This window comes from Anoplophora glabripennis, unplaced genomic scaffold, assembly GCF_000390285.2.
Source record: "Anoplophora glabripennis isolate ALB-LARVAE unplaced genomic scaffold, Agla_2.0 scaffold1, whole genome shotgun sequence".
Taxonomy (NCBI): domain Eukaryota; kingdom Metazoa; phylum Arthropoda; class Insecta; order Coleoptera; family Cerambycidae; genus Anoplophora; species Anoplophora glabripennis.
Genome location: NW_019417028.1, coordinates 2,001,154 through 2,026,707, shown reverse-complemented (window position 1 = coordinate 2,026,707; position 25,554 = coordinate 2,001,154). Strand labels below are relative to the sequence as shown.

Genomic DNA, 25,554 nt, shown 5'->3' with positions numbered 1-25,554 from the left:
CGCATAAATTAGCAGAAACCAGAAAAAGTTAGGTTAGGATCATGCAAATATTTACAAATTTATAGTGATTATTAAAAATGGAAAGTAACGTACGTACAAAATATTTTAAAAGTTTGATTACGCCCTACACTTAATACTTTTTAGTTAAAGCAAACTCCAGATGAACTGAAGGAGCTGGGCAACCTCTCAGTAAAGAACCAAAAGTACGAAGAAGCTATTTTGCACTATACCCATGCCATAAAACTTGATCCTTTAAATTATACTTTGCACAGTAACAGGTCTTATGCATTCCTAAAAGTACATCAGTATTATTATGCTCTTGAAGACGCAAATGAGACTATCAAACTAAATCCTTCGTGGCCAAAGGTAAGTAAATAATTCGTGTTCCTGTTCCAATCTACATAAATGCTAGTTTTATTATTATAATAGTCTCTATAGCTTTGAAAATATTAAATAATTCAATTAACTGTTTGTAACAAAATATCTCAGTGGTTTGAAGTAGCTAGCAGGGTAATATCGTATCTATTTACAGTAACTTTACAAATAATGTATTAGAAACAACTGATTCTCGAGAAGCCTACTACAATTTATCCTTATTTTAGGGTTATTTTAGAAAAGGAGAGGTAGAATACACTACCGGACACTATACAGATGCGTGCAACTCGTACCGAAAGGCGTTAGAATTAAAGCCGGATGATCTCAACCTAGTCGAAGCACTAAATAAAACCGCTAAAGAAATTTTAAAAGAACAGAAAGGTACATATTCTTTTCAGGAACTTTCATTAAACAATATGTTAAAGACTCGTACCTAACAACTATTTTAAAAGTTGATTTGGATTCTCGGAATAATCGACCTTTCGATTTATTTTTACAGCTGACGAAACTGTACCATGGTTAGGGGCAGGTATAGGAATCGTTGTAGGGGTTGCCATAGTCATAGCTGATTGCGTTTTTACTTTTAAACCGACAGTAAGTGAACAGCTTTAATTTTACTAAATACACCTACTTTCAAAATATACTTATTAATTTTAGTAGCATTATTATCTGATATCCTAGAGTTTCAAAATTTCGGTACTCTGGACAGTCAATAGATGTCAACTCCCAAGTTTCTATTGTATTATAGAACATTTTATTTATTGTGTATTGTGGTGATACCTACGCTAAATCCACAAACAAGAATTTTTAATTCTTTTGTGGAAATCGTTTCGCTTATTTGTTGCCTAATTTTTTAGCATCCAATGCTGATGGCTTTTGTGACCATGGTGATTGCCATGGTAGGCTATAGTATTGCAAGATTATACCGGTATTGGGTCAAATGCCAAAGGGATGGTTTGTTGGAACCACCAATAGATTTAAGTAAGTACTTACAAAAAGAATGCAAAAGAATGTTCGACAATTTTGTGCATACATACATGGCGTTTTTCTTAAACGGCATAGATATCCGCTAAAATTATATGTTTATGTGAGACAACGTATTTTTCTACATTTCAAACCCAATAACATTGTAATGGTAAAAAGATTCTACGAGTTTCTATGAGTCACCCTGTATATCTGAAATCATCATTATTCAAGCTTTTATTCCACAAATAATATTAGCGAAACAAAATAATAAAGTTAAAAAATACATTAATAAAGTTTAAATTAAAATATAGAACACGAAACAACACAATATTTAAGGAAATAATAAAATTCGTAGGAAAATACAAAGAGAAATGGAAATATGCAATGAAATAAAATATCATTATTTTTTTTAGTTCCATATCACATATATACAGGGCGTCGCGATTAAATGTGGTACAAGCCTGTAACTTCCTTATTTTTTGGCCGATTTCAAAAATTTATACTTTGGAATGTAAGGTAAAAATACTCTGCCATTTTTATTAATGCAATTCACGACGAACTAGGATGCGATTTCTTGTCATCAAACCAGTTGATTGGTATTAGCGATTTTTTTCCAAAAAACAGATTACGTATTCTCGTTCAGAATCCCTTAAAACGTCTTATCACCAAGTTTCATCAAATTCTATACATCTTCAGGCGAACACTCCATGATGTCGCGAAATGTGATACAAGCCTGTAACTTCTTTATTTTTTGGCCAATTTCATAAACAGTGACCGCAAAAAACCTGTGATTTTTGCCCGTTTTTTTCACAATTCGCAGAGAATTAAAAAAAAATACATAAAAATATGTTTTTGGTTGCAAATTACTTGTAAAAAACTTAAATGAGCATAGCTATTAGTATTTTGAAAATTTTAAAAATCACCCCTACTTAGGGGTTGAAAAAATGCCAAAAATTAAGAATTTGAATATTACAAATTGATATAAAAACTATTAGCATGTGAATTATCTTAATATATTTTTTTTGGAATTTTTACAATTATTTCTGATATTCTCTATTTTTGGGGATGATTCCACCCCCTGAGCGCGCTTAAGGGTGGATTTTCTAATTCAACATGCTTATTTCAGTCATGAGAATAAATCTTTTGTTGTATCAAGAATCATTCGATAGAAAAATTCACATACTAATATTTTTATATTTATTGGTAATAATCAATTCTTCATTTTGGGTGTCATTTCAACCCCTAAATAGGAGTGATTTTTAAAAATTATCAAAAAACTGTGCTCATATTAATTTTTTACGACGAGTAATTTGAGACCAAAAACATATTTTTATCTATTTTCTTTAGTTCTCTACGAATTGTGAAAAAACGGGTGATTTTTGCGGCCACTCGTTTTGTTGTGGAATGTAGGGTAAAAAAACTGAATCTGTGATACTGCTGTTTTTTATTAATGCAATACACGGCCAACTAGTGCTCGTCTGAAGATGTATCGAATTTGATGAAACATGCTGATATTTTATTTTATAGGACGCTAAGTGAGAATACATAATCTAGTTTTTTGGAAAAAAAATCGCTAATACCAGTTACTTAGCTGTTTCGACGTCAAAAAAACGCGTCCTAGTTGGCCGTGTCTTGCATTAAAACAGCAGTATCACAGTTAGATAAAGATTTTTTTACCCTACATTATAAAAAAAAAATGATTGAAATCGGCCGAAAAATAAGGAAATTATATGCTTGTACCACATCTAAGCACGACACCCTGTATAAGCAGTTTTCAATATGAATTTAATTTATTTATTTGCATTCGAAATTGTGGGTGATTTTCAGTGAACGATACGCCAACTGGTGTAGACGCAGAGCCTAATCTGCAGGAGGGAAAATCACACACACCCAGATACACGAAATCGCAGGCGAGGCAGCGGTATAAGAAAGGAAAATTGTGAACAAAAAATTTCCAGTAGTTGTAAGTATATGTATAAGGTGACCATGAATCCTGGGTATTGGCCTAACTTAAAATTTAATGTAATTGACCTAGAACGTATTTGAATTTTATTCAACTTAAATTTAAGTACTTAAATTTTAAAGAAAAAAGACATTTTTTTTAAAAATGTATAAATGCTTGTCAAATATCTATTACTGCGTTCATAATAACTAGTCCAGATATTTTTAATTTTAAACTTAGATGACTCTTCTTGAACATGAGTCTGTAAATGGACAGCTTGGAATGTCAAATGTGACATCAATCAGACAATCTCTATATACATTAAATTTCATATTTACGATTTTCTTGGAGTTCTTAACGATATCTCTCAAAAAAGTTTTCAATTCTTCAATAAATTAAGCTCGTTGAAACCTTTATTTCTTTACAAATTGAACGCCCTGTATATAAATCTAAGAAAATAATAACACTTTTGGGATATCGAGGATAAGCAGGATATTTTCCCTCTTTCTGAAACAATCGTGGGACATACTGTATAATCAGCTAATATAAACTATTTAATTAATACCGTGAATAAACCTGTCCTTTGAGATATCCTTATTTGTTATTGCATTATCATATTTGAAAATTTTATTACACCCGAACAATAAATTTATTTATTACACCTGCATATATTAAACATATCCTTGTTTCACTAAAACGAGATATGACAAATATTTTATTTTGAATGATTGTTACAAGTAGAGATATTTTGAGTGTGGTTTATCTATAATTTTTTAGATAATTTCCAATTAATACTGACTCGTAAATCAATATAGGCAAATTGTGAATAAGGATGATAAGTGTAACTGATTTAGTAATTCGTAAATTGAACCTATGAAAAATTTAATGATTTATTGTAAATAAAAGCGTCTTGGTGTTTTACATGTCCGATTCTTTATCCAACATCTATTGATCCGACACGCTTTGTTTTTCATTATCTACTTTCATTCGTTCATTCATTCCAAATGTGATATTTATGATTTTATTAGAACAGATAACTCAACAAAAATTTTATTTTTTTAATCTAAAAACTTTAATTACAACAAGAATATCTCCTCATGTTTGCAAGTCTTATTAGACTTATCACTTTGTGTATAATAATTTACTCCATCAAAAAATACTTGAAAGTTGAACGACCTTTGATTATTACGAACTCATCCTTGTAAAGGTTGTAAATAATCAGTAAATAATAAAAACCAACCGTTACTTGCGTCTTCAAAGTTCCAAGCGTATTATATTTAGTTGTAACTGCTACTCATTGCCTACTCGCACAAAGCTTTGCTTTGTACCTACTGACAAAGAGCGACCTACTACTGCAGATACTATGAAAGAATGACTTCTGTCATACTAAACAAAATAACATTGACAGAAAGCAATGCAAGATATAATGAACTAGGTTATATCTCACCTATACTCAAAACTTGTTAGATAGACATCCAAATCATTTCTCAGTCGTCTCACCTAATTAAGTTTGAAGCGGGTCTATGTCTGGTGATTTTAAAGACAAATGATCTTAGCTATATACTAAATATTGCAATGTTAGGCATGGCTTTAGTCTGCAGAGTAGTTGTTTCCCACATTATTAGTTATAAATTTTCAGAACTAGATATGACAACATTGTCCTGCCCACAGACCGCCCTTTCTTAAGTTGTTCAACTCCCAAATGTTTTTAGATGGACAGTTAAATTGAACTCGACAAGCTGGTTCTATCAAACTAGTTAATCTAAGTTAAGTTGAAGGGTTGGTTATCTTACCAGAGTTATTACTTTTCTTAGAAAGTATCTTGTATAAATAACAAATGGTGCTGTTTGGGATCTGGTCACCTTAACATAAATTTTGTAAGATCGTCATTCCTTTTTTGTGTACATTTATATGGTACTGATATAAATAAATGCCACTTGATTATATTAGTGCAACCAAGATGTGTAATAAATAGTATTTACGTGTACGACCTGTTTTTTTCTTTATTGCCAATCCTTATTTTTTTTACCTTTGGTTGTATCTACAAGGGGTCCAGTATTCCTTGTACATGGGAGACAAAACTTTTGGTGTCAAAATAAGACGACCTACGTCCATCGTCCTTTCAAAGTTCCTTTGTTTAGCCACTAGAGACCACTAGGCTATTGATTATAGGATTTTAAAAAGAACTACGACTCTCAAGATATTTTATTACAAGAATCGTTCAAATGGTCATTTTAGATGAAAAAACCACGGAGTGCTATTAAATTAGAGGGTGGAAATTGGAGATAGGTGGTGAAAATGCACCCCTTTCAGTTTTTTAATTGTAGCTCGAAAACGAAGCAAAATTTCGTTCACTATAGTTCATAATAAAAATTATTTAGAGAATTGAATTTCCCTTCGAAATGGCTTATTTAAAAAATTTAAATGGAAAATTTATGCAAAAAATCGGTAAAAAGCAAAAAATTCGTTTTAATTTTTTTTTTTACTTTTTGCCTCTAGTTTTTTTTTTGAGTAAAGATAAGTATAGGCATTGCTTCATAAAAAAGAAGTAGATAAAATTTCCTTAAAAAAAAAGAGGTTGTAAAGTATTTTTGGATGAAAATTGACTGATATACGGCTGCTCAAACTTAGCCAATTTTTCAATTTTCGTCGCGTTTATCTTTACATGTTTTAATTCTGTTTTTTTGCAAGAAAGGAAGGAAATAAGACGTTCAAGGATTTTCATCACATGTCTTGATCGAAGAGTTATTAAAAATGAAAAAACAGCGGGGTGCTATTAAATTGAAGAAAAGGGGTGAAAATGGACTTTTTTAAATGTAACACAAAAACGAAGCAAAATTTCGGTATAGTTCATAGGAAAAATTTTGTAGAGAACTGAATTTCCCATCGAAACGGCTTATTTAAAAAATTTAAAAGAAAAATGCAAAAAATCGTTAATAAACAATTTTTTAAAAAAGCAAAAACTAAGATTTTATTTTTTTAAATTTAAAACTAGATGAGATTCCCTTCAAAATGATGCATTTTCAAAAGTTGTTGGACTTATGTTGACAGAGTTATAACCGGTCAAACTTAAACATTTTTTAGAGATTCCTCGTTTTTAACATAATGATTATAATTCTTATTATTTTTACAATAAATTGGCTCTTTTCTTAATAAAAAATTATTTTAAAAGTTTTATTTGTTAATAATAAATAAAGATCCCTCATAGTTTCATACAGTTGTGAAAATCTTTATTTATTATTAACAAAACTTTTGAAATAATTTTGTATTTACAGCAATTTTCTTTGCCTACTTCTACTAAAAAAAAATTAGTCCTCTAAGATATTGCAATCATTTAAAGTTCAAAAAATTCAGTGGCGTTGAAATTTGACCCTTGCTATCAGAAAATTTTAAATTTCTATGTCAATGTATTTCTTTTATTCTTAATTACATTGAATGTAAAATTGTATTTGCAACAACAAAATTATATAATGTTTTTTATGAAATGAAGAGTTACAGAGTTCTCTCATTTGAGAGTTTATCATTTCTAATTTCATTTGGAGCTTTGTTAAATTAAACTTTGTTTTTTGTAATTTTTTCTTTTTATTTATTTTTTCTACTATTACAGTATTAGACTGCTAGTATGTTTACATATTTTTTTACATATATTATTTTTGTTTATCAACGTGTTCAGTTTTAGTAATTTCTTTGTATTAAGCTATTAATTATTATTTAAAAAAAATTGTGGTTCTAGTGTCAAATAAGTAAGTTCGATTCAATATGCGATGCACTAAAAGTGTAGGAAATTACGAAAATTAAATAATGATTTTTTGTAAATGTGCTGATTTTACAAAAGAGTGCAAAGATATTTCAGAGGTCATAGATGTATGTACAGTAATTACCCATACCTACTGATGGTATGTAGTAATTGAAATGCAAAATTAATACCTACTAACACAGTTTTGGTAAGTTGATGTAGAGGTATAAAAATTGATAAAGCCATCATTAAAGTTTTTTGAAATAGGTATGTATCCAAAATTCTGTTTTCTTAAAATTTGAAGGTTATCGGAAACGGTAAATTTGCTTATCAAGGTTCATATAAACTTTTCTTTGCTTATTTTTACCTGAAGTGGGTGTTAGTACATACGTATCTACTTCTACTATAGTTTAACATTGTGGACATACTTGTTTTTTATAATTTTTTTTTTGTTCCCATCAGATATATACCGAATAGCAAATATGAAACAAAATTCTAGCGTTTTCTCTGAAGGAATTTTGTTGTTTTTGTATTCTAAAATTTAATCTATAGTAAACATCTAAACCATTACAACTTTTTGTATATTGATATACCCACAGGATACAAAACAACATTTTTAGACGGCCTTCTAATGGCCTCTAATAATAATAAAGATAAATGAAATATGTAATATATTTTTTACACTTCACTGATAAACGTAACATTTAAATATATGATCTAAAATTTATCTGCAGGTAATCTCTGTGACAATAAGAACCATAAATTTTATTGAAACGTAAAAAAAGTTTAAGCAATAGTAGCAATATATAAAATAGATGTTACACAGTGTTCCAAATCGGAATAGCATCTCGTGAATGATCAGAGACAAAGAAATTGTTTTGAGTAAATAAGATTTTGTGTAGGTATACAGTTTTATTTCATGAATTCCTAATCAAATGAATTAATGAAATTCCACACAGTGTCAAGGACTTCAATCTTCATGTCCGACAATACAGTTAAAGCAAATCCATGGAAACAGCTAATATTTACACACTATTTTTTCATACCTATTAACAATTTAGTTATGAACTTAAGTATTTTCAAACTCGGAAGTTTGTTAAAGCAAATAGATAGCCAATCGCGACGTTGCCACGGCACACATTTTAATTGAAGCGTTAGGTACAATTTATTTGACATAAATGGCATGTCCACATATTAATTCATAGCTCTTAGCCCAACTCTAACCAACCATTAATATTAATTCCATATTTTGAACGGCTAAACAATTAAACATCAGTTCAAATAGTACTCGCAAATGGTACACTTTGTACACTAATCACAAACACAAACTAATAGGTACCTACATCGCAACAGACAAACAAAATTTACAATTTTCATTAACATTATAACGTTAATTTTTCAATTTCCTGTGAAGTTGGAAAAAAAATACAGACGGCAAACTAGAGTTAGGTTATGTGGTGTAATTTAATTAATTAAGGTACCACGGTCGCATGTCATACTTATAAACAAATCGTCATCGCGATTTAATTTTGCTCCAATACCAACAATTGCGCAGCAAGTACCTATACGACGTTTCCGGAATATAATTTTTGAATTTTAAATTTGAAGAGGACGAGGCTGTTATCAAAATGACAACTTCAATACTCTACGTGTTACAATAATTTATAAATATATGTTATCTAGACTTAAATTAATTAATTCAGTCGAAGTAGGTAATAGGTACCTAATACAAAACTGAAAAATTCGGATATTTGTTGGAGTCATGCACAGATCAAGAAAAGACATAGATACATAATTTATACCTATGTGACTTGAAGCCAAAGTAGTTCATCGGAAGGGTGAGGAAGTTGTGTTTACATTCCCTCATGGGCAGTGGCGTATCATTTTATAGGGGCTGATTGCAACTAAAATAACAAGTTTAATAATTATNTTTTTCATACCTATTAACAATTTAGTTATGAACTTAAGTATTTTCAAACTCGGAAGTTTGTTAAAGCGAATAGATAGCCAATCGCGACGTTGCCACGGCACACATTTTAATTGAAGCGTTAGGTACAATTTATTTGACATAAATGGCATGTCCACATATTAATTCATAGCTCTTAGCCCAACTCTAACCAACCATTAATATTAATTCCATATTTTGAACGGCTAAACAATTAAACATCAGTTCAAATAGTACTCGCAAATGGTACACTTTGTACACTAATCACAAACACAAACTAATAGGTACCTACATCGCAACAGACAAACAAAATTTACAATTTTTATTAACATTATAACGTTAATTTTTCAATTTCCTGTGAAGTTGGAAAAAAATACAGACGGCAAACTAGAGTTAGGTTATGTGGTGTAATTTAATTAATTAAGGTACCACGGTCGCATGTCATACTTATAAACAAATCGTCATCGCGATTTAATTTTGCTCCAATACCAACAATTGCGCAGCAAGTACCTATACGACGTTTCCGGAATATAATTTTTGAATTTTAAATTTGAAGAGGACGAGGCTGTTATCAAAATGACAACTTCAATACTCTACGTGTTACAATAATTTATAAATATATGTTATAATAAATACAATTTAAATATGTTTCCATATAATTTAATGGAAATTTATAAATACTCTAGACTTAAATTAATTAATTCAGTCGAAGTAATACCTAATACAAAACTGAAAAATTCGGATATCTGTTGGAGTAATGTATTCTATATGTGAGTGAAGCTGCAAATTTAATGTACAGGGTGTCCCATTAATATTGCGAACAAATTCAGGGGGAGTTCCTTGACCAAAAATAAGAAAGAAAGTTCCTATAAACCTATGTCGGGAAATGCTTTGTTGATATAGATCAGCGGTCTTCAAACTTTTATGACTTGCGGAACCCGGCGAACATTTCGATTTTTTTGAGGAACCCCCCACACCTAAAAAAAATTTCCATCACATTTTTTACTGGTTATATAATATATTTGTAAATACTAGTTATAAGTAAGTGTAAACATTTTTTTCAATTTTGTAGTATCGATATGGTTAATTTCAAAATTTAAAATTTTTGACAGAGTCGCGGAACCCCCAGAAAGGTTGTGCGGAACCCCAGGGTTTCGTGGAAAACAGTTTGAATACCGCTGATATAGATATTAGTAAAAACCTTGTATTTTCTCTAAATTTTAACACCCTGTATCTCCGAAACGAAGCATTTTCGAACATAGGTCTATAGGAACTTTCTTTCTTATTTTTGGTCAAGGAAACCCCCTGAAATTGTTCGCAATATTAATGGGACACCCTGTATAATCCTGTATAATGTATAGTGTGTACACAGCATAATAAAAATAGCAAGCCTTGTCAGAATGTTTTTTTTTGGTATCGACAATAATTGTAACTTTTGTTATGTTGTAAGTGCTTATAGTAACTTATAATAACCATGTGAACAACGATATTTTTTGTAGAAACGAAAACAAAGCCGTAAATATTGAGAGCAATAAAATGCATTGCAGACAGGTAAATTTTTTCTGAGAATTTTTTTAATAAATAATTTAAAAAAAGTTGTACCTAATAAAAAAAATAATACGGATTTATGAAATGTTTTATTATTTCTAATTATTATAGTATTGCTAATATGTAGTAAAAAAAATTGTTGGATATTTTGTGCTGTATTGACTTTTATACTGTTATGACTTCCTCCAATAGATACTTTGAAAGCGTACTTATTCAGATACGTACTTATAAAAAATTTTAAATGATAGGTAGCTAAAACAAGCTAAAAACTTTTTTAAGCGATTACAATAGTAATATCATCTAATTCAGAATTAAAAATGACTAGATTTTGTCATAAAAATAGTAGCGACGTATTTAAAAAAATTAACCTGATGGTCCCTCGAAGACGAAACGTCAGATTGCAAAAATGTTGACGCCATTGGATAGAGCGAAAAAAGTGACTACTGTAAATGTGCAATTTATTTTAAAATTCAAAATAAATTTCAAATAAAGCCAGAAAAAATAACGATTTTGCAAAATTTCAGGTTTTTCAGGATATCTCCGGAACTACCCGGAATTTTAAAAAATTTTCTAAATGGCATATTGTTAGATATAAAAAAACACAACTTTTTTCTAATCTGAGCCGCCCCGTATCTCTTACCGTTGCCTAGATCCTAATGCTATCCCATCCTTATATTGGACACACTGTATACTGGATGTTCCAGAAAAGTAGGGAGTTCGTTTGACTATAGACTCTTGATATCTATTAAAATAGGACAATTTAGACCAGTGACGTAAATGCTGTGAATCTTAAATGTCACAAATTTTAGTTACAAGTATAATTCACAATATAAATGAGTCTAGCGTGAGTATTTTTTTTAATTACAAATGTTTAAGGGGAAGTTAATATTTTAACATTCATTCATTCATATATTTGACTAATCCTTTAATTCTCGTGTACATTTTGAGAACCGCTGTCCTCATATGGAACTAATCAAAATCCCGCACGTTGCTGGTTGCCGAACTAATCTGGAGTTCGGAATGCGCGTCTATTAACAGACCCGTACTCGGCCCACTCGTCTAGATTTCATTTTAGCCCTTTGCTACAATTTGTTCCAACTATTACATGCTTTCATTTTACACGTGTGTATGAAACAAACACTGTAAGCTGTAATCAGCGTGTGTATGTAAATATTTATACAGGTTGATCCAAATTAAAGATATGCAAGCGATTATTAAAATAAGTAAAAACCTGAAGGGTATTGTGATGGTGAGAATTGTAAGCTTAATGTTTAATTTTTTCGTGCACTTGCTCATTCCAAAATATTCTATCCTTTGCAAACAGTGTTAAAATTTCAAGAACTTGACGATGTTTAAAAAGATAATTAGAACATTTGCCAAAAATTATAGTGATGTAGATTTTGTAAAGTGAAGCAAATATTTGTACATTAATAAGAAATGAATCGCACTGTAGAAATACTACACTTGACTTCGTGCATATATAATGTACAGAATATTTTACAAGAAAAATGCGAGTGTGAAACTGAGATTAATATCAAACCAAACGCGCCCCATGGCGACGTCAATAAAACAAAGAAGTGCAACTGTTAATTCAAATCGTGTCAGGGCCGGATTGTCCGACAGGAAAACTTAAGCACCCTCGACTAGTTCGGAAATTTGATTCTTTATTTAGACTTTTTAGTATCATACCATTAATTGGTTGTTGAGAATATCAGTTTCTTAGAAATCTATATGGACAAAGCAAACAAATTTTTGTAATTATCTGAAAAATATAGAGAATCTGTTATATGCGTTGAACCTTATAATAAATATGTGTACATATATTTTAAGTAGCGATACAAATTACTGTATAGAACATGTAATTAATTAATTCTTTTGCGAAAAAATTAGAAATAAAAAAGTTAAATTGTATGTAAATATNGGAACTAATCAAAATCCCGCACGTTGCTGGTTGCCGAACTAATCTGGAGTTCGGAATGCGCGTCTATTAACAGACCCGTACTCGGCCCACTCGTCTAGATTTCATTTTAGCCCTTTGCTACAATTTGTTCCAACTATTACATGCTTTCATTTTACACGTGTGTATGAAACAAACACTGTAAGCTGTAATCAGCGTGTGTATGTAAATATTTATACAGGTTGATCCAAATTAAAGATATGCAAGCGATTATTAAAATAAGTAAAAACCTGAAGGGTATTGTGATGGTGAGAATTGTAAGCTTAATGTTTAATTTTTTCGTGCACTTGCTCATTCCAAAATATTCTATCCTTTGCAAACAGTGTTAAAATTTCAAGAACTTGACGATGTTTAAAAAGATAATTAGAACATTTGCCAAAAATTATAGTGATGTAGATTTTGTAAAGTGAAGCAAATATTTGTACATTAATAAGAAATGAATCGCACTGTAGAAATACTACACTTGACTTCGTGCATATATAATGTACAGAATATTTTACAAGAAAAATGCGAGTGTGAAACTGAGATTAATATCAAACCAAACGCGCCCCATGGCGACGTCAATAAAACAAAGAAGTGCAACTGTTAATTCAAATCGTGTCAGGGCCGGATTGTCCGACAGGAAAACTTAAGCACCCTCGACTAGTTCGGAAATTTGATTCTTTATTTAGACTTTTTAGTATCATACCATTAATTGGTTGTTGAGAATATCAGTTTCTTAGAAATCTATATGGACAAAGCAAACAAATTTTTGTAATTATCTGAAAAATATAGAGAATCTGTTATATGCGTTGAACCTTATAATAAATATGTGTACATATATTTTAAGTAGCGATACAAATTACTGTATAGAACATGTAATTAATTAATTCTTTTGCGAAAAAATTAGAAATAAAAAAGTTAAATTGTATGTAAATATAAATAATTATTTAATAGAAAACTTGTTGAGAACCGCTGTCTTTACCGTAGCAGAACGCTTAATGTAGATCAAGTATGCAGTGTTGCCGATGTTACGTAGAATTCTTAAACTCTTAACTTTTTAAATAAAATGGGATAAAAACGTGGAATTGCCTGAATACAGTCTAACGAAAAACTGAAATGAAAACTGAGACTGAGCCGAGGGAGGAACGACTTTGTTAAAAGCCGTTCCTCCCGAAGATCAGTTCTGTAACCAACAACGCTCAGGTTTAATATCCATGTCATCGCAATAATATTGAATAGATGGATTTTTAAAAAAAAATGATATATTGCTTAAATATTTGGAATTATGATAAATGATTTCCACCGGTCTCGTTTACAACACGAATTTTTTATATTTTTCCGTTTAAGAAGTCTGCTAATAGATTTAGGATTGCCTTTCTATATCTAAAACGAATTTCGAAAAATTAGTTTAATATATGCTTCATCAAAACTGTCTCTTGAACTCTGATGGAAATGATGGAAAATAATAAAATCGAATGTGCCGTGGAACTGTGACAGTTATGAAGCAATGTCAGAACTTCATTCAATATTTTATAGACTCTGTGCATTTCTTTTGATTTACAAATCAATTTCAAAGAAAAAATACCTGTTCCACTTTATTCGAAAAAAATGAAACACTTTCTAGTTATTTTTCAATTTAAAATAACCGTATTATATCGGGTGTTCTCAAAGTTGAGTCATTTATTTTAATAGCTGGTAGAACTCGTAAAAAAGTCGATTTGCCAAAAATCGTTTATATAAAAGTTGCCAAATAAAGCAACACAATTATTTAAAATAATTGAAATGTAAAAACTTTTTAATACAAACCTGATTTATTGTCATTTTCGACCACTACGTTGTAAAAACATAAATGGTAAACAAATGGTAAGAATTTTAAACAATTTTTGTAGAACAGGATTTTTATAACTCTTCTTTTGCAACTTTTATATAAACAATTTTTGGTAAATCGACTTTTTTACGAGTTCTACCAGCTGTTAAATAAATGACTCAACTTTGAAAACACCCTGTATATTAGCATAAATAGATAAATCATTAATATTAAATAAATTATTATTTAAACTGTATCTTCCGCAAAATAAAACGTATTCTTTATTTATTCAAAATTATACCTAACCATCTTATTATTTTGGATAAAAAATAATTATTTTTTGAAAATTATTAGTTCCAGGAATAAAATGGAAAAGACATGTTTTCTCTGAAATGCAATTGTGGATCAAGTGAACTTATCCAAAACAGTCAGTGACGTCGAAATTTTAGGATTTCTAGTAATGTCTCGCAGTAGCTCCACCTCTTGTATAATTGTATATATACATTGAGTGTACACATGTTTACCTTTAATTAGTTGTTGTCAGTCCAAGTTTTATTAATCTACGTGAAGCCTCTTTCAAGGTACTTGAATAATTGTGATGTTTTTTTAAATGTAAACCCCCCCTGTAACTTGAAACAAAAACAAATTTGGTACTAAGGTATATTTGGCACAATTATCATATTTTTGGTCGCCCCGTATAGTATAGTTTCTTAATTTTATTTAATCTAAATTTAATGTTATAGAGTAGCAAAATAATATATATTTTTATTTTTACTGTTTATATTAATTAATTATATAATTAATAAATATACTTATTAATTAATCCTATCTTTTAAACAGGTCAGAGCACTTTTGATTTTAATTTGATAAATTATTAATATGAGAACATAATTTTAGTTTACTATGCTTTGAGTCACATTTTCCTAAATTTTTTAATTATGTTCAAAAAATATTTGAATATCGCTATAAAAAATCCTAAATGTTTATGATTCTTTAAATGGAATACCGTGTATATTTTTATACGAATATGTAAAAGACTATGTAAAAATATACAGGGTGTTTCGTGTAAAAAATCATAAGTTTGGGTCATATTTTTTCATGCAATGTTTAATTTAAAAAAAATCTGAAAGAGATACAACTTTTCTATTTATCAATTTTTCCTATAAAAAGATTAACGAGGAAATCCTACAGTCAAAATAAGTAAAGGTTGCACCTAAGTAACGTATACATTAAGTACGTCTGAGTCCTGACCTGCACAAATCTCGCAGAGTGTACTTGCTACTCCTGGAGTAACTGTTTCAAAATTTCAAACATTAGTAACCTATTAATTTCCTCGAAAACCGATAATAATTGGTTGTGCTCGCAGCTCCTCAACCACATAGGTATTACAAAGATTTGTAATACACGCCTGACAATTTATGTTATGTTTAAAAATATCCAGCTTTAGTAAACAATGTTGTTTGTGTGTATAAGCGAGCTTTTGTTACAGTATCTTAGCTTGTAGTAATATAAGTATAACCGATATCTTGGTGTATGAGAATTATCAACCATATGGGACGAAGTAACCAGAAAATAATAATAACGTCGTACTTATTTAAATAAATACATTTAAATCTAAGAATACGGGCTTTAACGATCAAATAACTCGGGAGGTTCCGCTAGTGGTTGAACGTATATATCAACGCGCGCTTGATTTTGACAAACATTTTCCGAGGACGGGACGATGCAGGCCCTCCTGTATTTGTCAACAGTGCGAAAATTATAGCGGCCGTTAATATTCATTTTACGACATGGAAGTGAAGTCGACAGGAAATTCTAGGCTTTTTTTAACAACTCCTGTAGAAAATAAAGATGATTCGGAGGAGGTAAATCGTTTTAAATCATATTATTAGCAAATGGTGGTGCTTTGTCCGCCATTGTGATTCTCGCCTTTGACTTCTTTTATTTGTATTTGACGCTGACAGTACCGTAAACGCGGTTAATTCAAATTTTTATTTTATTTTTCAGAAACTAGAACGTAGTTACCAATTCCTTCAAGGCACAATAACAGGATTAAGTGATAAGGATGCACACGAAGCTCTCAACAAGGCTCTTTTAAAGGAGAAAGGTTATGAGGAAGTGTCGCTTGGACTTTTAGTAACTATTTTAACCGATCCCCACAATGCGGCAAAAAGTTACAGGGACTTAACATTAATTACACGTGATGGTTTTGGACTTATAGTAACAAATTTATCTCAGTTAATTTTGGAAAAATATTTGAAATTCAATGATGTAGTTAAACAGCAGTTAGTATGGCTCCTCCGAGAAATGATAAAAAATGCTGTTAGTAATGTTGATAATTTAGTATGGAATTTGATGAGACATGCAGCTGGTGGTGATGTATCTCCAAAGAACATTACGCTTATTGAATCTTTACTTGATGTTTTTATAGAATACAGAAGTTGGCTAGAGAAATTTCCACTTCTTATTGCATCCGTAGTTTACACTTATTTAAGGTTGATAGAAGACCACCATGCGCCTTACCTAACCAATTTGAAACAGAAAGAAGTTAACTTTTTAATAAGTATAATGCGTGAACACTTTCATGAGTGCTTGGTTATAGGAAGAGACTTAGTCCGTCTGTTACAGAACGTGGCTAGAATACCGGAATTCGAGCAGTTATGGAGGGATATTTTGCTGGCACCAAAAACCCTGTGCTCTACGTTTAGTGGTATACTGCAACTACTACAGAATCGGACGTCACGTCGGTTTTTACAGTCCAGATTGACACCAGAAATGGAGAAAAAGCTCGTATTTCTTACTTCTCAGGTAAGATTTGGAAATCATAAACGTTACCAAGACTGGTTCCAAAGGCAGTACTTAGCAACACCCGAATCACAAAGCCTTAGATGCGACATAATACGTTTTATTGTAGGCGTCATCCACCCTACTAATGAACTATTGTGTTCTGACATTATTCCACGATGGGCTGTCATCGGTTGGCTTTTAACTACATGTACGTCAAGTGTAGCTGTCTCCAATGCTAAGTTAGCATTGTTCTACGATTGGTTATTTTTTGATAGTGAAAAAGATAATATTATGAACATTGAACCTGCGATCTTAGTTATGCACCATTCGATGCGTTCTCACCCAGCTGTGTCTGCAACGCTCTTAGATTTTTTGTGTCGGATAATCACCAACTTTTACCCACCTTTGACAGATAAGGTGCGAGCGGGAATTTTTGCGTCTTTGAGACAAATTTTAGACAAACGAGTTCTGCCGTCGCTGCTACCTCTCTTTGACAATTCGAAATTAGACCGGGAACTAAGAAATATGGTGCGTGAAACGTTTAAAGAATTCTGCAACGCCATGCCCCTTGAATCATCCTCGAAAGATGAATTTAATGTGGCTCATACTACCAAGTACGAAGACGTTGACAATGTGGAGTCTCGAATGGCTGCTGCTTTGAATAATCACATTTTGGATAACGAACCGGCGTTTAGTGATGACGAAGAAGAGCCCGGTTTAACGATAAATACCAACTTGGAAGAAGATACCGACGATGACGACATTCCATTATCCAAAGTTAGGCTGAAGGAAAAAAGTGACAAATCCGACGACAGTCTAATAGAAGGGCCCATAGGAGAAACGCTTTTAAAACTTCAACAAGAAACCGATGCGGATGAAAGATGCGAGTTAATGGAGAAGCTAATAGAGCAGGTAGTGGATTTAGACGAGGAAGACGAGAACTTACCCGTTGTAGCTAAAACTTTGAGCAATTGTGTAAAGGAGGACATAAAAGGAGAAGTATTCCCTGAAAATTTAACACAAGAAAATCTCTTGGACAGTATTAAGTCACCGTTGTTCGTTTTGTTTAAGACATTGTATGGTTTAAATAAGGACGAAGTGGGTAAGGATGTTTTATATCGTTTAGCGGCAGAGATGTATCGTTATTTACCCAACTTAGGTTACTTAATTCTTTACTTTCTTAAAGTGCAAATAAGGACAGAAAACAAAAAGGAAGACCACACCAAAGCTAGTGCACTAAAGATCAGTGTTTACAAAGATTTTTGTCAGAGTATAGAGAAGAAAATAGACATTTGTATTTTTGATGACTTATACGCATGCCATATCAGTGATACTAAATTAATGATGTGGATAGTGCCTGATTTATATAGGGATTTTAAACAACAGACTTTAAATAATGCTCAAATATTGCGGGTGATAATTTCTGCTATAGACGCGCGACAGTTGCAGACTCTAGTGGGGAAGGTGTTGCAGGGTCACCTGGTGATGTTCAAACCCGAGAACCTTCAGGCCCTGCTGAAAATCAGCCTGTCGTGGGAAAGTATCGAACAGTTTTTCCTGTGGCAGTTGGTGAACGCCCACGACATTTCCATAGACACTGTTTTACCTCTCATCACCGAGTTAGATTATGAACAACATTCGGAGGCTTTAATGGCTATTACGCTTATGCTTAAACAGGAGAAACCCAACGCGGATTACATAAAATATTTATTTTCTAGAGACATTAGTGACAACGGGGACTTATTTGTGTTTACGATCATTAAATATTGGTGTGACGAGTACATAGACAAGGTGGCAGAACTAATTTCCTCTTTGTTGAGCACGAGATACCCCTCGACGTCCCCCAACAAACGGAAACGTTCCGGGGGTAAAACCTTGAGCGCGACAGTGCCCAGTGCCGATCAGGTGTTGGGACATTTGGAGAAACTCCGTATTATTTGCGAAAAGCACGACTGCATGGCGATCTACACGTTGGACTCCATGCAGAGGGCTCTCAGTATTGCGCAGAACAACAGCAACGACAGCCAGAGGAAGCAGTTCAGCGAACTGTTTGCCCTGATGGAGGAGGAGGAGGAAATTAGTGCTACGAAAAGCAGGTCACAGGGGAGAGGAAGGAAACCGGCTACTAAGGCCACAACCGCAAACAAAAGGCAGGCAGTTCGGGAGATATCCGATTCTTCGGAAGAAAGTAGTGAGGTATGTAAAATACATGTTCTATAATGCCCTGACATTATTTTCTGTTATATTAAATGTATGGTGCTTTTCATTAAAATTTATTTTAATATGATACTATACGGAAGCTATCTTTGATTTTTAGAAGCACATAAGTTTGTTTTATCAAATTTCTTTGTCCCACCCTTAAATAGGCTAGTTTAACCTCAAACCGTTACCCTAGACAATACTTAAAGAAATTTGTTAAATATCTCTTTAAATGTTACTATAAAATTAAATTTAATACAACTAAAATACCTATATCACACCTTTTAATAAATCGACAAACTGAAAACTACAATAAATAATAAATGAAGGGTTACATACTCGGTCGTTGTCGTATTGCCGAAATAACATTGGCCGTTTGTTTTTTTTTGCCTGTCTACCTGTTGCCATATCACATCAGGTCACCTGAACTAGGTCAGTGTCAGAGGTCATTGACACTGACATTCACAAACTAAACACAGTACTTTAAAAATTGTTACACTTATTAAAAACTAAATGATTATGTACATTTTGTAAATCAGTTCTGAACATAAATTAGTTTTACTTACAATTAGTAACATATATCCTATCTTCCTATCTATATACAAGTATTAGTTAATATTGTGTTATGTAAAAAATATTAATTTTCTAAAAACACTTGGAATTTTTTTTAATGTTTGGCGTCTCGTCCACATTGACAGAAACAATATGGTGACTTTAAAATAACACGTCCGAGAACGTGTCGCAAAGTCATGCAAAAACAGACTTGTTTTTATGAAATTATTTTCCCTGATAGTTTCGCTTTCTGCTACTCATTTTACAATAATTGTATTCTGGAAATCACGTTAAATTTACACTGTATACCTCCAAATATAATTTAATTCACACAAATGGTTCAAAAGTTATAGCTAAAATAAGTGAACAATAAAATATGGCATGAGCCAAAGTTATTGTACCACAGAAATTGAATATCTCTGACGGTAGAACATTCCTCTTTAACTTCAGATTCTAAGGGTATAAGTTTAAGAAATGTAGCAATAGAAAAATTTACATCAGAGTAGCTCATAAAAACTGGGTTTTACTTTTATAATCAGCAGTCAAAACTTGTTTTGCAACTTGCAACTTAAAAATTTTTAGATTTCTAACAGCACGGTCTTGCAATTCTTGGACATTAATATTGAATTTGCACTCCAAATTCAATTTTGTGCAAACCGAATTCATCGTTTGCAAATTAAATTCGTTAAAATATTTTTAAACCACCAGTCATCTTTCATCATTTAATCCAATACTTTTCCCATTTACCAAAAGAAAACGGTAAAAAATAAACAAGGTATTCTTCAGTTTGCTTCTGCAGTTGATGTTCTATTTTTATTTGAGAATTTTATTGCTAAAAATATTTATATTCCTATAAATTAATCTGAAAATAATTATAATTGATATGTCATCTTTTGAAACAGTAGTTTAATATTTTTCCTTATTATTATTATTGTCATTTTTGTAAGGAAGTAGTTACTATATTATATTTCTGGAGATAATTAACGTTAATGCAAGCATAATTCTCAATGAACAGGTGATAACACCCCAGATTTATCACACTATTTTGTAAATACAAAAAAGTAATGATGTGGATGATGACTAAAATGATTTGGACAAAGACGGGCAAGAATTTGGTAATTTTAAACACATAACACTTATACAGGAAAGTGGCAGATGTCACCAGTTGAGTAATGCTACCAAAAATGGCTTTATTTTCTTTAGTGTGGCAATTCATGCATGGAGTCTTTCAATACATTCACATGAAATCAGTGAGGCTACAATAAGGATATTTTTCTATGTAGGACTACTTAACCATATTAAAAAAGTTAGATATGCAGTGGAAAGTAAGGAATACATTTGCTTAATCATAGCTACTGTTGTCAAATAGTACCTGATATGCAATATAATTAGGAAAACTTAAATATGACAAGTTATTCAATAGTATCTTCGTATATATAAAGAGAGGACAAATATTTCTGAATTTACGCCGCTTAAACTGAGAAAAATATATTTTAAATGATTTTGTGAAGACCTTGTTTGGTTCTATTATTACTTTGGGTATAAATTAAAAGGCCTTTTTATAGAGATTTTTAAATGCATGTTAATAATAATAAATAATGAGATGTTCATTACATTTCAGCTAATAGCACAATGATAAAACAAATAAACTTCTCAAAACAGGAGATCCTATAAATAATTTACAGACATGTGAGTTCAAAGTAGCTTTGTTTGCCTTTGCTTCATATATCTGTAATTTTTTTATCTGATAAATAGAAAAAATTCTGTACAGTCCAATTAAGAGGTAACTAATTTTGTAGAAACTGTTTTATTTATTTTTTTTCGTGTTATCATGTACCTTATTTACAAATGTGTGTACTGTACATTAGCGTCATGAAAAATCAATTTTCAAAAAACTTCTTCATTCTAATTAGACATTTCCTTATTTAATCTATTATCCAATAAGTACCGAAAAAGCCTTGAAATACAAATAGTGATATATATTTTTTCTTTTAATTAAATGGAAGAAGAGTTATATTAAAATTTTTTAGGTGACTAAATCATACTGGTACCAAGCCAACGTTTCGTTTATTTAACATAAACTTCATCAGGACACATAACACCATCGACGTTGTGAATTTTGTGCTAAAATTACGACTTTAATTGCAATCAATTAACGGTATAAGAAGTAAACAATGCTCGAAACAATGTCATTAAAACAATTAACAGATTTACAACAATTAATGTAAAAGACTACATACGTAGGTATTTGTTTAGTTCTTTATATTGATCTGTTAATTATAATAAATACCTATATTTTAAAAATCATTTTACTGATATTGTTTATTTTTTACACCGCTAATTTTTCACAACTATGTTGCTATGCGATCTGAAAAAGTTTATGTAAAATAAACGAAATGGCTTAAGTACGAGATTTAATTTGTTCTCATTCCAACGATCCACATCACAAATCATTATTTTGAGGACACAAACTGCCAAATTTGATTAGCATTTTAAATTGTTTGTATTTATAAATTAAACATATATGTTTCATCCCATTCTGTGACTTTATTAATTTTTCTTAATTTGAAATTCGCAGTGTTGCAAAATAATTTTTTGCAAACATAATTATTTAGGAATAACAAAAAAACTGTTGATTACCATAAAATGTTTACTGTGGAAATTTAATTAACAAAGTTATACATGATTAAAATATGTCCTTAGAAATATATTTAATAATTTATTAGCAAACTATGGTTTATGATAATGCAATATTAGTAAATTCTTTTTAAAAAAATATGGCTGTTCCAATTGTTTTTTGTTTTTTTCATTTAAACTAATAAAATTACAGTAAGTGAGTCAATGATACATTTAAATGTTTAAAAGTTAAACGGCAGAATAATGAATAGGAAATAAAAAAGTTTATTATATATTTTTATCTATGCCTTTATTTCAAACACCCGATAGAATAATTATTGCTAAATTTCGCTACAGTTTTCAGGAACACAAAGTCAGACAAATAGGGCTAGGTTTCAGAATTTCATAAATTAACATGCATAGGAGAAAATTAACCAATCGCTTCTTGTTTTGGACTTATTGAAGAACAGAAAATTTAGATTTTTGTTTTTATTTTTTTTTTCGTATTAGAAAGCCAAAAGAAGTGGACCTTCTTAACTCATATTGTCAGGACACTTTTAAATATGTTGTCTTATTAGTTACACCTATCAAGATGGATTCATATTGGAATCTCGTATTTTAGAGTTCCGCTAATTTTTCTGATTACAATGACATGACATTCTAGTTTACTATTCTACATTCAAGGAATTACAAAATTTTCCACTTTTATAGAGTGCTTTGAAAACTAACCATCTAACTGCGTATTACTCCAAGTGACATTTTGACAGCTCAGTGTAATTTTTATTAAAAACTTCAGAACTAAAAATGTTTTGACATGAAGAAAAGCTTTGAACATACGGATTAATTAATTTGAATGATATGCATACAAAGTTGCATTATTAGTATTCAAAACTTTGGCAGATGGATGTAAATTTTAGTAGATTGGCCATTTTTTAGGTACCACACGCCATATTTCATATTTGACAGACTGTGCTGTCTAGATTTTATCATTTGTGAGCTAGATGGTGTGTTTTCAAAGCACTCTTTATAAAAATTGATAATTTGGTATTTCGATGAAAACAAAAACACTATATATTGTGAATGAACATGAATATAATCCTACTTTTTCCCATTCCCATTTTCTATTAATTGTATGTTAAGTATTGTTTATACTTACTTAAGTATTTCCAACTATTCCCTACAACTTCTAAAATTAAGAGATTGTAAGACTTCCTAAGATTCTATAAGGCATGTTTTTTTCAAAAATGATATTGATTGTTATTTTTGTGTTAAGGAGGAAGAAATTGTGAAGCCGAAACAAGCTAAAAAAAGGAAAAAAGTCATGTCAGACAGTGATTGACGGAAGCAAGTACAGAGAAGTACCTCTGATGTGGTATATAGGGACTCGGGTCGTCATATCAGAAAAAAGCTTGTGATCATAATTCTAAGGAAGTACCTGCTTCTGGTACGGTTTCTTCGGGGAGGAATGGAAGTGAGGAATAACACTGCCCTTACCATCTTTAAGGCAATAATTGTCTTGAAAATAAGAATAACTTTTATGTACCTTAAAAGTTTCAACTAAGAATTTGTTACTGTATCATTTTAGATGTTATGTATCCAAATAATCATTAATTATTGATGTATATTCTGTATTTATATAATTTGTCTGTAAATAATTGTTATTGTTAGATCCCCTGTTTTTTTATGCCCAGGGTTAAGTAAATAGAAAAGTAAAAATCTTTTTAAACAAATTGTAAATTGATTATAATGTTTTATTACAACTGGAAATTGTATATAGAAAATTTGTAAATATATTTATAAAGAGCCTTGATATATTGAATTTTTGTGGATATTTTATAGTTTCTCAGCAAATCTTGTGGGGCAGAGGCAGCTAATGAAAATCCAAGTGGTCATATTTTTATAATGATCTCTTCGCTCACATGGAGAATTTTTGTGATGAGACTGAGATATGAACAGTGAACTGATACATATTTATGTTTTTCTGAAATTTTGCATCAAGAAAGTTTGAAAAATAGAATATGGTAGTATGAAATTGAAATTTAAGTACAAAAAAAATCTCATGAACAATATAAACCTCTGGTTGTATTAAGAAAAAAACAGTATAATGATTATATCACTAGTTCTCATTATGACTGCAAGAATTAGTCCAGCAGTTGAAGACTTGTGAGGGAGAGGGGGTGGCATATTGTTATCTGGTAGGTCTACTAAAGAACGGGGAAAACCCTTATAAAGTCTTGAAGATGAACTCTCTGAATCAATTAGAATGATATGGTTGACAATACGTGATCTGCAGTAATTTTTTTTTTAGCGGATTTTAGGACAATCATGTTTTCATTCAATTTTAGTCATATCAAAAGTTGTGAAAATTTGTATGCAGACTGTATTTCTGGAGCAAATTATGGACATAGTTATTTTAAAATGTCTTGAACAAATCCAAGCATTTTTGATGTTAAATATATATTTATTCTACCAGCTTCAACACAGATCTTTTTAAGCGTTTTCATTGTTTTGAAAATTGAATATATGATGTCTCTATTAAAGGATTTGCTTTGGTTGTCTGTTGTACACCCAAAAACATATATCGATACATTTCAAGAAGTCATTGTTAATACATAATGCCAAAAGGAAACAAAAGTTTAACACACAATGCAAATATGAAATTTACACCACTTTAGAACGCATACGACGAAAGCCAAGCTGATGCTATGAAGATAAATAGCATTACAGGCACTGTGCGGCTTATTCAGACAATATCCACAAATCGCTATTTATTCTCCACGTGACGTCAGAACATGGCCATGATGTTAGCCTAGCTTATAAATGGTTCGACTGGGCCACGTGATCGATCACATATTTAGCTGATTGATCAGATTTTGCATTACAATTATGTATTAAAGGCCTCAAGGCCAACAATCCTTTGTTTCGCAAATTTTATTGTTCTGTGGTTCATTATGAAAACATGACCACTTTAATTTTTACCATTGTAGAGCAAAAAGTTTTCAATTTCTCTAAGACTGTTCAACAGAGAACTGTGTCATTCGTTCCCTATTTCAGAACGTATACATTTATTAACGATCAAAAACTAAGGTTGTATAGCAAATTTCAATGATTGTATAGTCTCAACGGATACAGCTTTCGTTTT

General features: G+C 31.0%; 1 protein-coding gene across 1 annotated transcript; it reads left to right on the top strand.

Annotated features, from left to right (window-relative positions):
* LOC108916778 (integrator complex subunit 3 homolog) lies at positions 1–24,116 on the top strand. The gene is made up of 9 exons (XM_018723221.2): positions 1–89; positions 145–366; positions 603–756; positions 875–969; positions 1,233–1,356; positions 3,169–3,280; positions 16,042–16,123; positions 16,266–19,241; positions 23,686–24,116. The coding sequence occupies exons 1-9, from the start codon at positions 78–80 to the stop codon at positions 23,749–23,751; spliced, it is 3,843 nt and encodes a 1,280-aa protein (XP_018578737.1). The 5' UTR covers positions 1–77; the 3' UTR covers positions 23,752–24,116.
* The last annotated feature ends 1,438 nt before the right edge of the window (positions 24,117–25,554 follow it).